This window comes from Narcine bancroftii, chromosome 5 (genome assembly GCF_036971445.1).
Source record: "Narcine bancroftii isolate sNarBan1 chromosome 5, sNarBan1.hap1, whole genome shotgun sequence".
NCBI classification, from domain to species: Eukaryota; Metazoa; Chordata; class Chondrichthyes; order Torpediniformes; family Narcinidae; genus Narcine; species Narcine bancroftii.
In genome coordinates, this window is record NC_091473.1 from 131,818,416 (window position 1) to 131,832,334 (window position 13,919).

At 42.3% G+C, this 13,919-nt stretch overlaps 1 protein-coding gene across 7 annotated transcripts in view; it reads left to right on the plus strand.

Annotated features, from left to right (window-relative positions):
- The first annotated feature begins 2,559 nt into the window (after nucleotides 1-2,559).
- Nucleotides 2,560-13,919, plus strand: part of alg14 (ALG14 UDP-N-acetylglucosaminyltransferase subunit) — an 87,228-nt gene continuing 75,868 nt past the window's right edge. For 5 of the 7 annotated variants that reach the window (XR_011357927.1, XM_069939074.1, XM_069939075.1 and 2 more), the window contains exons 1-2: nucleotides 2,560-2,717; nucleotides 12,444-12,595. Coding sequence is in view for 6 of the 7 variants with exons in the window: in XM_069939074.1 (XP_069795175.1) it covers nucleotides 2,582-2,717; nucleotides 12,444-12,595 (288 nt within the window). In the remaining variant the exon portion in view is untranslated. Of the gene's footprint in view, nucleotides 2,718-2,780; nucleotides 2,802-11,168; nucleotides 11,206-12,443; nucleotides 12,596-13,919 lie in introns of those variants that run through there. The other 2 variants (XM_069939076.1, XM_069939077.1) reach the window with 2 other exon arrangements.

Consider the following 13,919-nt stretch of genomic DNA (forward strand, 5'->3'; position numbering starts at 1 on the left):
AGGGGTTGGCCATTCAGGACAGAAATGTGAAAAGATATCTTTGCTCCCGGGTTGATGCAAGTGGACAAATGTTGAGTTAGACTTTCATTCAAGAGAAAAATCAATATATTAATTGGCCAATTTGGCCTATCATCACCACTACATTATAATGATGGCTGCCAAAAGATTCAACTGGGGGAGCTTAATGTGAGAGAAGATAAGTTGGAGGGTGTACTACACTCTTGGCTTGGCTTCGCGGATGAAGATTTATGGAGGGGGTAAATGTCCACGTCAGCTGCAGGCTTGTTTGTGGCTGACAAGTCCGATGTGGGACAGGCAGACACGGTTGCAGCGGTTGCAGGGGAAAATTGGTGGGTTGGGGTTGGGTGTTGGGTTTTTCCTCCTTTGCCTTTTGTCAGTGAGGTGCACTACCAGTAACCAAAGACGAGGCAGGGGGAACAATAGGCTTTAATGTACAGAAGAACCTTGCTGGCCCAGATCCAGGTATAGGAATGGCGGGAAGGGAGAGGTGGCTCGACCTTTATGGCCCAGGACCACTGGGGGGTGGAGTCATAGGATATGAGTCATCTGTGGGTGGGCCAGCTCCATATCTACAATAGTCAATCAAAACTATATACAATGGTGGAAACATATCACCAAAGAGGGCTTTAGGGAAATAAACTGGAGAGGGGGAAGATTGTTCTGATGGGGTTGAATGGCCTCCGGTGTTTTTTTTAATTTGCGATTTGCAGCTCATGAAATAAGTGCTATAATGTATAAAGTACATGGGCCCATTTGTGCTCAGGAAGCTCCCACAGATATTGGCCTAATAACGAAAGATGTTTATGAATGTTAATTCCACAATGTGGTGGTACACTGCCAGTCTACTGCAGGGGGCAACCTCTGTACCTGCAGGAGTGTACCACCACCGGCCTACTGCAGGGGGCAACCTCTGTACCTGCAGGAGTGTACCACTACCGGCCTACTGCAGGGGGCAACCTCTGTACCTGCAGGAGTGTACCACCACAGGCCTACTGCAGGGGGCAAACTCTGTACCTGCAGGAGTGTACCACCACCGGCCTACTGCAGGGGGCAACCTCTGTACCTGCAGGAGTGTACCACCGGCCTACTGCAGGGGGCAACCTCTGTACCTGCAGGAGTGTACCGCCGGTCAACTGCAGGGGGCATCCTCTGTACCTGCAGGAGTGTACCACCGGCCTACTGCAGGCGGCAACCTCTGTACCTGCAGGAGTGTACCGCCGGCCTACTGCAGGGGGAAACCTCTGTACCTGCAGGAGTGTACCACCGGCCTACTGCAGGGGGAAACCTTTGTACCTGCAGGAGTGTACCGCCGGCCTACTGCAGGGGGAAACCTTTGTACCTGCAGGAGTGTACCGCCGGCCAACTGCAGGGGGCATCCTCTGTACCTGCAGGAGTGTACCACCGGCCAACTGCAGGGGGCATCCTCTGTACCTGCAGGAGTGTACCACCGGCCTACTGCAGTGGGCACACACCGCAGGAGGCCAGTGGTGGTACACTCCTGCAGGTGTACCACCACTGGCCTCCTGCAGGGGGCAACCTCTCTACCTGCAGGAGTGTACCACCACTGGCCTCCTGCAGGGGGCAACCTCTCTACCTGCAGGAGTGTACCACCACTGGCCTCCTGCAGGGGGCAACCTCTGTACCTGCAGGAGTGTACCACCACTGGCCTCCTGCAGGGGGCAACCTCTGTACCTGCAGGAGTGTATCACCACTGGCCTCCTGCAGGGGGCAACCTCTCTACCTGCAGGAGTGTACCACCACTGGCCTCCTGCAGGGGGCAACCTCTCTACCAGCAGGAGTGTACCACCACTGGCCTCCTGCAGGGGGCAACCTCTGTACCTGCAGGAGTGTACCACCACTGGCCTCCTGCAGGGGGCAACCTCTCTACCTGCAGGAGTGTACCACCACTGGCCTCCTGCAGGGGGCAACCTCTCTACCTGCAGGAGTGTACCACCACTGGCCTCCTGCAGGGGGCAACCTCTCTACCTGCAGGAGTGTACCACCACTGGCCTCCTGCAGGGGGCAACCTCTCTACCTGCAGGAGTGTACCACCACTGGCCTCCTGCAGGGGGCAACCTCTCTACCTGCAGGAGTGTACCACCACTGGCCTCCTGCAGGGGGCAACCTCTCTACCTGCAGGAGTGTACCACCACTGGCCTCCTGCAGGGGGCAACCTCTGTACCTGCAGGAGTGTACTACCACTGGCCTCCTGCAGGGGGCACCCTCTGTACCTGCAGGAGTGTACCACCACTGGCCTCCTACAGGAGGCCGGCGGTGTAGCACCACAACCCAAAACGGTGAAAGGTCTGAGAGGCCGATTTTTAAAAGGAGGTTGCAAACTTATCTCCCACAAGAATCCACAGTGTGCCTTGAAGCCCTTTTTGTGTTTTGCACGCCACCCCAGCACCTGCAGATGGTGGGGGGGTCTTCTTTTTGTTTGTTTAACCGCTGTACCGGGTCGCGCTGCCTCCAGCCGCTTGCTTTCGATTTTGAACTGCGGGGACACCGTAGCGCGGAGCCGCGCCTCGCAGCGCTTGATTGACAGCCGGCTGCAGGCGCCATGGGCTGGTGGTGGTGGTGCGGCGGCGCGGCGCTGGTGTGCGTGCTCATCGCGCGGATCTTCCTCGCGCCAAAGCGAGACGGGACGCGTGAGCGCGCGCCGGGCTCCGCCGACGTGCTGGTGGTCGTCGGCTCTGGTAAGTTTGTTTCAGGCGGCGGCGGCGATGCTCAGACCCGCGCACGGTCCCCGGTTGGGGAAGGAAGGGCAACCCCGGAAGGAGGTGAGGCTCCTTCTGCACTGAATGCACGCTGGCGACGCCGAGGGGAAGGAAATCCCTGGCAGAGCCGCGTTAGCTCATCCGTGGCGAGCAGTAGCCCTTCCCCACTGATCTGGGTGCAGTCAGCGATGAACAGGGTGAAAGGTTTCGCCAGGACACTGCAATCAGGGCACCTGGAATCCATCCAGACCAGCTGACTGCTGTTGGCACGAGCGGCATCAGATGCTGAGTACAGATGACAATCACTGGCAAAACCAGGGTCGGCGCCGGAGGGAGGGGGGAGCATCTGTGGGCATTACCCCCCCCCCCCCCCCACACACATACAGTCGCAGCCATCCTCATTCACCAATGCTGTGTAAGTTGATGCGTGGTGGTGACTTCCCGCCTGCCGCCCCGCTGCGTCTGGCATCGGGAGGAGTCACGTGATGGAGTAGTGGCCGGTAGGAGAATATCAGCCCTCTCCAGAAAATAGGGAAGAAAAGGCAAAGCCCCAGACACACAAATCGCAACAGATTTAAAAAATATAAAGGTGTGGCGGAATTGGCACCAAAGAAAGAAAAGCCAAAAACAACGGGAAGGAAAGACGCCGGAAGTGAGAGGTGAAGGCCTTACCTGTACGAAGAAGCAGGGACCCGCCGTGGAAAGAGGAGCCCGCTCCCTGAGGTCAGTGGGAACCCCGCAGGGTCACGAACCACCGAACGCAGGGCTGCAAGGATGGCTCACAGAGCCAAACAGAGGTGCGCGATGCGCACGACAAAGACAGCACCGACGGGAGGGGGGACCGGCTGTGGAGTGGAACTCCACAGCACGAACAGCTAAGAAAGGCCCGACAGCAGGGCTCCCAACGGGAAGATACAGAAAGTAACGGGAACTGGAGGGATGAGAATGAAAAAAGGAAACCAGAGACGCAACAGATAACCAGCTCAGAAGAAGAGGACCAACATCAAGACACCATAAAAAAAAAACCCAACAATCTGACAAACAACCCAACGAGAAAGTCAGAAGAGACACAGATACAAGGAAGAGAAGTAGAAGACACAAACCATAGAGCAGACAGAAGAAGAAGGAGAACATCAAACTCTGCACAGAGAAATAGAAGATAAAGGGAATGGGCAGTACATAGATTAAAAAAAAATTCAAGAATATATGGAAGCATTAAAAGAATGGCTGACATGAGAATTTAGTGAAATAAAAAGAAGAATGAAAAGTACAGAAGAAACAGTGAGTAGATTAGAGCTGGTCATGACAGAATTAGGGAAAAGAGTAGACAAGGTGGAAGAACGAGAAACAGCCGTAGAAATCGAAGTGGAAAACTTAAAAAGAAAATTGGAAGAAACTGATAAAAAAGTTAAAGAAACACAGGAGTTGTTAGCTCAGAAAATGGATATAATGTAAAACTATAATAGGAGAAACAATATAAAGATAGTGGGCCTTAAGGAAGATGAAGAGGGCAAAGATATGAAAGAATTTATAAAAGAATGGATCCCCAAGGTCCTGGGAATGCCAGAAATGCAGGAAAGAATGGAAATAGAAAGGGCACACAGAACATTCGTCCCGAAACCACAGCCACAACAAAAACCAAGATCCATTTTAGTAAAATTCCTGAGATATACGACAAGAGAAAATATATTGGAGAAGGCAATGAAAAAAATGAGAGAAGACAAAAAGCCGCTGGAATACAAATTTTTTCTACCCAGACTTAAGTTTTGAGCTCCTGAAGAAGAGGAAGGAGTTTTACGTAGCAAAATCGATCCTATGGAAGAAAGGCTATAAATCTATGTTAAGATATCCAGCGGTACTTAAAATAGTTATACCGGGGCAGCAAAGCAGACTGTTCTCGGATCTGGAGAAAGCACGAGAATTTACAGAACGCCTGCAAAACAGAAAGAGAGATGAAGAGATGTAACAAGAACAAGAATGATGACAAACTTCATATAAAGAAGAAAAATAATGTATAAGTAAGAACTAAGGAGGGGAAGAAAAGGGAAGAAAGGAAGTAAGAGGGAAATTAAGAGAGTGAGCTTTGTTATATGTGAAGATAAAAGTCTTTTCTGGAGGGGGTTGGGTGGGAGAGAATAACAGTCACTGCAAAATCAGTTGACGCTTGCGAGCGGGTTCGCAATCCAAATGGAGAGGGGAGTTGTGGTTGCCCGACAAGGGGCAACTCAGAGAGGGGGGTACATTTGGGGTTAAGGGAATTTTAGATGTGGGAACAGTGGAAATATTTTATGTTTTAGAAGTACCTAATGAAGAAGATCAAAAATTTATGCAAGATATCTTTTTGAAGATCGCAGATACGCAAGGGAATATACTAATAGGAGGGGATTTTAACCTTAATTTGGACTCAAACATGGATAAAACTGGAAAAAAAGACTAACAGAAAGAACAAAGTAATCAAATTTATAATTAAATCGATGCAGGAAATACAACTTTTGGATATATGGAGGAAACAACACCCAAAGCAAAAGGAATATTCATATTATTCAAGTAGACATAAAACATACTCAAGGATAGACTTATTCCTGTTATCAGCCCACATTCAAGGAAGAGTTAAGAAAATGGAATATAAAGCTAGATTGTTATCAGATCACTCACCCCTGTTATTGGCAATAGAGCTAGAGGACATCCCACCAAGAATGTATAGATGGAGATTAAACTCCACGCTACTTAAAAGATTTTAGAGAATTCTTTGAGCGACAAATTAAAATGTACTTTGAAATAAATACGGAATCAGTGAAAAATAAATTTATACTATGGGATGCAATGAAAGCATTCATCAGAGGGCAGATAATAAGTTATGTAACTAAGATGAAGAAGGACTACAATCAAGAATTAGAACAGTTGGAAAGGGAAATAACAAATACAGAAAAAGAATTAGCAATAAAGGAAGATACAACTAAAAGAAGAGAATTGACAGACAAGAAAATAAAATATGAAACACTACAAACATATAAGGGGGAGAAGAACATAATGAAGACAAAACAGAAATATTATGAGCTAGGAGAAAAAACACACAAAATACTAGCATGGCAGCTTAAGACAGAACAAACAAAAAGAACGGTATTGGCATCAATGATAAAGGTCAAACAAATTACATATAACCCAACGGAGATCAACGAAAACTTCAGGGAATTCTACGAACAATTATATCAAATTGAAAACGAAGGGAAAGAAGACAAAATAGATGAATTTCTAACTAAAATTGAACTACCAAAATTACAAACAGAGGAGCAAAATAAATTAATAAAACCATTTTAAAAAAATAAATAAATAAAACAGAAATGGATAAAAGAGGAAGCGGTGATGAGGAAGCGGAAATGAGAGGTAAACAAAGTATGAAATGGCCATGTTGAACTATATGACTATAAATATTAACGGAATACATAACCAAATCAAAAGGAAGAGGCTGTTAAATTTACTGAAGAAAGAAAAAATTCATATAGTATTCGTACAGGAAACACATCTAATTGAAGTGGAACACAAAAAATTAAGGAGAGACTGGGTAGGGCACGTAACGGCAGTATCATATAATTCAAAAGCCAGAGGAGTAGCTATATTAATAAAATTGTACCAATCAAAATAGAGGAGGAAATAATAGATCCAGCAGGGAGGTATGTAATGATAAAGTGTCAGATATATTCAGAATTTTGGAATTTGCTCAATGTATGTACACCTAATGAAGAGGATCAAAAATGTATGCAAGATAGCTTTTTGAAGATTACAGATATGCAGGGGAATATACTGATAGGAGGGGACTTTATCTTTAATTTGGACTCAACTATGGATAAAACTGGAAAAAAGACTAGCAGAAAGAACAAATTTATGGTTAAATCGATGCAGGAAATGCAACTTTTGGATATATGGAGGAGACAACACCCAAAGTAGAAGGAATTCTCATATTCAGGTAGACATAAAACATACTCAAGGATAGATCTGTTCCTGTTGTCAGCCCACATTCCAAGGGAGAGTTAGAAAAATGGAATATAAAGCTAGACTGTTAACAGATCACTCACCCCTGTTATTAGCAATAGAGCTGGAGGCTCCACCGAGAACGTATAGATGGAGGTTAAACTCCGTGCTACTTAAAAGACAAGATTTTAGAGAATTCATTGAGTGACAAATTAAAATGTACTTTAAAATAAATACGGAATCAGTGAAAGATAAATTAATACTATGGCATGCAATGAAAGCATTTATCAGAGGGCAGATAATAAGTTATGTAACTAAGATGAAGAAGGACTACAATTGGGAAATAGAACAGCTGGAAAGGGAAATAGCAAGTACAGAAAAAGAATTAGCAATAAGGGAAGATACAACAAAAAGAAGAGAATTGGCGGACAAAAAAATAAAATACAAAACACTACAAACGTACAAGGTGGAGAAGAACATATGAAGACAAAACAAGTATTATGAGCTAGGAGAAAAAAACGCACAAAATACTAGCTTGGCAGCTTAAAACAGAACAAACTAAAAGAACGGTATTGGCATCAAGGATAAAGGACAAACAAATTACATATAACTTAACGGAGATCAATGAAAATTTCAAGGAATTCTACGAGCAATTATATCGAACTGAGAACAAAGGGAAAGAAGACAAAATAGATGAGTTTCAAGCTAAACTTGAACTACCGAAATTGCAAGAAGAGGAGCAAAACAAATTAATAAAATCATTTGAAATAGAGGAAATACAGGATATATTAAAAAAACTACCGAACAATAAAATGCCGGGAGAGGACGGACTCCCAATACAATTCTATAAAACATTTAAAGACTTATTAATTCCTCCTCTCCTGGAAGTAATGAACCAGATTGAAGAAATACAGAACATGCCAGATTCATCCAAAACAGCAATAATTACAGTAATACCAAAGATGGGGAAAGATCCACTAACACCAGCATCGTATAGACCAGTATCTCTACTCAACACAGATTATAAGATAATAGCTAAACTATGAGCAAACAGATTGGCCGACTGAGAACCAAAAATAGTAAAACTAGATCAAACTGGATTTATTAAGAAAAGACAAACAACGGACAATATCTGTAAGTTCATTAACTTAATCCATGCAGTACAAGGAAACAAGATGCCAACAATGGCGGTTTCCTTAGATGCAGAGAAAGCCTTTGACAGAGTAGAATGGAATTATTTTTTCAAAGTACTACAGAGGTTCAACCTACCAGAGAAATATATTAATTGGATTAAATCTTTATATAAGGGACCATTGCCAAAGGTGACAGTAAATGGATATATATCAAACCAATTTAAATTAAGCAGGTCAACTAGGCAGGGATGTCCACTATCTCTCTCACTGTTCGTGTTAGCTATAGAACCATTGGCAGAACTGATAAGAACAGAAAATAAATAAGAGGGATATAAATAAAAGAGAAGGAATATAAAATCAGTTTATTTGCAGATGACATCATAGTATACTTAACAGAACCAGAATTATCAATAAAAGAATTACATAAGAAATTGAAGGAATTATGGAGAAGTTTCAGGGTACAAGATCAAAGCAAATAAAAGTGAAATGATGCCAATGAATAATGCGATTTCACAAAGTTTAATAAAGAATCATCATTTAAATGGCAAACACAAGCAATCTGATACCTAGGTATTCAACTAGATAATAATCTAGGCCATCTATACAAATTAAATTATCAGCTATTAATGAAGAAATTACAAGATGGCTTAGAACATTGGAAAGATTTACCACTAACACTGATAGGAAGGGTAAATTGCATTAAAATGAATATCTTCCCAAGGATACAATACCTATTTCAATTGTTACCAATTCACCTAACAGACAAATTCTTCAAGGAACTAAAAATAATAAGGAAATTCATATGGAAAGGGGGGAAACCTAGGATAGCACTAGATAAATTAACAGAATGGTACAAACAAGGGGGCTTACAGCTACCAAACTTTAAAAATTATTATAGAGCAGAACAATTAAGATACCTATCAGATTTTTATCAAACAAGGGAAAAACCAGATTGGACCAGATTAGAGCTAGATAAAATAGGGGAGAAGGTACCTGAACATATACTATATAAGTGGGATGAAAAGCTGGTGCAACAGTGAAATTCACCAGTACTTCACCATCTGCTCAACATTTGGAAGAAGATTCACGTAGAAAGGAAAAAAACAAATTATCAACTACCAAAATTAATATTGATGCAAAATCAAATAATCCCTTTCACAATAGATAACCTTTCCTTTAGAGAAGGGAGAGAAAAGGGATCAAGAGAATAGAAAATTGTTTTTTGGGAAGTAAATTATTATCTTTTGAACAAATGAAGTACAATGTTTGCATACCACCAACTGAAAACCTACTTGAAGGACAAATTGGGAAGCAGGCTGAGGTTACCAAAAGGAAGCAGTTTTTAATATGTGATTACAGACACAATGATAATTAAAAGATTTATAACAAACGTGTACATCAAACTGCAAGAGAAAGAGAATGATGAAATAAGCTGTAAACCCAAACAAAAGTGGGAACAAGATCTAAACATAAATTAAAGAATGAAACATGGGAAAAGCTATGCTCCAGAACTATGAGAAATACAATAAACATGAGGTTACGCATGATACAATATAATTGGTTACACAGGCTATATATCACGCCCCAAAAGTTAAATAAATGCGACCCAACAGTATCAGATAGATGTTTTCGCTGTAAGAAGGAAACGGGAACATCAGTACATGCAATTTGGGCATGTGAGAAAGTGGAAAAGTTTTGGGAAGATCTAAATCAGGTATTAAATAAAATCACAAAAAGCAACATTCCAAAAAATCCAGAGATCTTTCTTCTAAGTAATATAAGAAGTAAAGAACTTGGACTTGATTTGGATGGAGCACAAAAAAGATTTATGATGATAGCCTTAGCTGTAGCAAAAAAAATGTATTATGTCAACCTGAAATTCAGAAGAGAGCCTGAGAGTACAGCAATGGTACATAGAAATGAATAAATGTATTCCATTGGAAAAAATAACATATAATTAAAAAAAATAAAGTCGCAGTATTCAAATAAATTTGGGAACCGTACATGGAACACAACAGAGTGGGCCTACCACAGACCACCACCGCCTAAAATAACAGAAGGAGAAGACGAAATGAACTGACCCAGTGTGTAAAAGTAGATGACACAATTTTCTTGTTTATTTTCATTGTGTGATGACATTGTTCAATGGGTTTAATGTATCATATATGTTGAACGTTGAGTGGGTGGGAAGGAGGGAGGGGGGAAAAGGGGAGAAAATGACACTGTATATTCAAGAGGGAAAGGTTTATGTGTTTTTTGGTCAATATGGCTCATAGTGTGAAAAATTTTAAAAAAAATTTAAAAAGCATCAGTAGCATCTGGTGACACTTGACGTAATAAAAAGAGAGTGTCCTCGTGCCCCAGTTTGGAGGCGTTAATGACAGGTTCCATCCAATACCCCCCACCACCCCGGACTACAGGTCCCTGGCGGAACCCCTTCCCAGGTAAATGAGCCCCCCTCAAAATCACTAATGCCCCCTCCTCTAACATACATTTTGGCGCCGACCCTGTGCAAAACATTTTTAGGTCAGTTGAACTAACACAATGTGTCAACATCATTATGTGATTAAGCATGCTAAATTATAATGTTTCTGACATCGATACAGAAAATCTGAAATTATATTTTTTCTCCATCATCCCGATTATTTTTTTTCTGGAAACAAAACTTTTGGGGAAAAAAGATTGTTGACCAGTGGAATTAGTGCTGACTGGAGCGCTGTTTAAAGTGATTAACTTTTCCCCAGTGAGAAAGTGTAAATGTTTGAGTCCCCAGATGACTGCAGTGGTATGGAGGAGAGTTGCCCACCTCTTTGCAGAATGCAGATTCACTAAGTATGTGTGGAGGAGGGTCCTTGTCGCGGTTCATCTCCAGCAGCAGAGGGACACAGGACTCTGACTTATGAACTGTTGCTAGGAAGCACAGACATCCAGAGCTGCTGGAAGATCATCAACTCGGGGAAAGCCTGAAACCCGTTGGTCTTTCAGCAAGTGGAGATGTTAGTGCCGCCAACTGGCATGTTCCAAGCTGCAAGAATAGGTGCTTAAGGAACGCCCTGAGTCCTGGTGCAGCCAACGTGAGGGGTTTCTGGGGGAAGGAGTCTTTCCGCTCCTGGCTATTAAGGAGCTGAGACCAAGGGGAAGCCCCTCAAACGACGGAGGGTGAGGTAACCCCAAGGGGCCACAGTTGTGGCAATGGTGCTAAATACTATTTGGAAAATGATTGTAACAATGTACAATAATGGAGTGGATGCATACGTTACTAAGACTGTGAAAAAGACTTTGCATGGTTTTCTTTTGTTAATAATTGTGAATAACTTTTTTTTTGGAGGAAAAAAGTCTTGAGTAAAGAATGCGGATGCTATTAGGTATGTCCTGGCCAAAATATCATCAATGTGATTGAAGGTCATGTTTATCTGTTCATTCTTATTGTGGGAACTTGCTTTTTGGGGAAATCTTAATATATTTTTGGAAGGGAGATAATGGACTTTATGAGAAAGTGAGGGAACGAAAAGACAAATGAAAATAAATAATTAAGAAAATTGAAATCAACAAAAAAATGTTGGAGAAATTGATGGGATTGCGAGCTGATAAATTCCCACGGCCTATAAATCTGCAGATCTAAAGATTATGGGGAATGATTCGGTGACTGAGACCCTGGAGACTGGAGGGTGGCAAATGTAACATCCTTTTTTTTAAAAAAAAGGAGGGAGAGAGAATACAAAGAACTTCAGACTGGGTAGATTAATTTAAGTAGGAGTTCTGAGAGGGAAATTTTTTTTACAAACCCATGAAATTTTTTTTGAGGCTGTAAACTGGGAGGATGGATACGGGAGAACCATTGGATGTGGGCAGTTTGGATAATGAAATGTCTCCCTGAAGAAATTCACAAAATTTTGAGATAAACATTTGATCTTGTAGTATTTATGTTAGAAAAGAATAACCAAGAGAACACAAAATGCCAGAAACACATTTAATATTTTTTGTCAAGGATTTACTGTATGGAAAATTACAATGTGAGTGGTTTCCTTGGAGCAGAACCCCTGTAGCAGTGAATGTGCTGCATTTAGGTTTGTCGGCCTTTGATAATGTCAAAGATAAGAGGTTAGTATGCGAAACTGTATGCACTCTGATACAAATTGATATTGGTTAACATAGAGAATATATTAAAGCAGGGGTGGCCAACCTTTTCATTTTTAATTTACTCATGGAGCACAGTAACAGGCCATTCCCCATGAATCTGCATTGCCCAATTAACCTACAACTCTGGTATGTACACGTGAGCCAAAAATGGCCTGTTTCTGTGCTGTATGTCTAAATTAAAAAGTATAGGGGGAAGTTTGCCTTGAGAGGTGAATTGGTCACTGTGGATTATTCCTTAGTGGAGGCGAAGAGTCTATGTGGAATTAATTGATGGAATGTGAGAGAGAATGGGTGACAGGAAAATCAGGTGGAATGGGATTGGTGTTTTGTTTTGCCAGGGACTTCATGAACCCAGTTGGCTGATGTGACGTGGTAAGTAAATTAATGATGTTACAATAAAATGTCAGTCACTATAGATTATAAAACTCTTGGCAAAACTGATAGACTGTGACTTGTTTGGCAGGGGGACACACAACAGAAATTCTCAGGCTGGTCGGGAGCCTCTCTGCATCATATACCCCCAGGCATTACGTCATCGCTGATACGGACAGAATGAGTGAAGACAAGATCTGTGCATTTGAGACTGCCAGAAGTAAAGAGCATTCTGAACCACAGGTTGGTGTGAGAGTGGGTTGGAACCACAGCTGAGCTGACTTGACTGATGTGCATTGTATGAACATGTCCAGCAGAGGCCGCTGGCTGGCAGTCAGTGGAGAGAGTCTGCTTTTTAAAATTCTTAACGCTATAAACATGGTAAAAGGCCCTTCCGGCCCATGAAACCCACACCACCCAGTTGCAGCCTGGATCAGATAACTTCCAGTGAAATGTGTAGCTAAACTACCCTCTCGTGCTTGTTTTTGAGGCAGTCTTCTTTGCTGGAAAAAAAGTATGAAAGGCACTGCGTTTCTGGAACGGGTCACAGTTAATATCATTCTGTGGGATATGCAAGCAGCTGGTTTGTGTTGGGTAGGTTCACTCATTAAGATAATGAACGGATTTCTTTGTCAACTCCATTTCTACTTCCTATCTCAGGAAAGCTGTTAACACGTTAAAGGACCCATCCCATCCCCATCACACTCTCTTCCATTGGTGAATACACCAGTCTCTAGATTCAAAGATAGTTTCTTTCCTGCTTTTATCATCAGGCTCTTGAATACACCTCTCATTGGTTAAAATGTGACACCGTTGCATAGTTTTAATTGTTCCTTTTTATGTCCTTTGCACTCCCTGCACTTTTGTTTTATTATTTCACTACCGGCTGACCTTAAATATGAGTTGACTTGCCTGGATAGTGCAGAAAGGAAAGCTTTTCACTGTGCCTTAGCACTTGTGACAATAAACAATTCAATTTTAAAAATCCATGTCAATGTGTTGGGGGGGGGGTAGAGTGGTAAGAATTAGCTGGGGTGTGTCAATTAGCTGGGGTAAATCCATGTCAATGGGTGAGGGGGGGTAGAGTGGTAACAATTAGCTGGAATATGTCAAGTAGCTGGAATAAATCCATGTCAATGGGTGGGGGTGGGTAGAGTGATAAGAATTAGCTCAGGTATGTCAATTAGCTGGGGTAAATCCATGTCAATGGCTGGGGAGGTAGAGTGGTAAGAATTAGTTGGGGTATCGAGTTGAATATCTCTGCTCTGCTTGTTTACATCGGCTTCCCCACCAAGAACAGAATGGAATATGCTCATTCAAAAGGCAGTACAGTAAAATTCCCATTGTCCGGCATTCAATCAACCAGAAACTCAAACAACCGGCAAGAAAAGATCGAGGAAATAAATAAATAAATAAATAGATAGATTTAAAGATTGATGAAGTTTTGAATAAATTTGCATTTTGCGCTGTCTTTTGTCTTTTAAATGGTGTATTCTTAATGCTGGTGTATTAGTAAGGCAGAAGAGTGAGTCTCAGTCAACTGGAAATATTCGCATATCCTCATAAG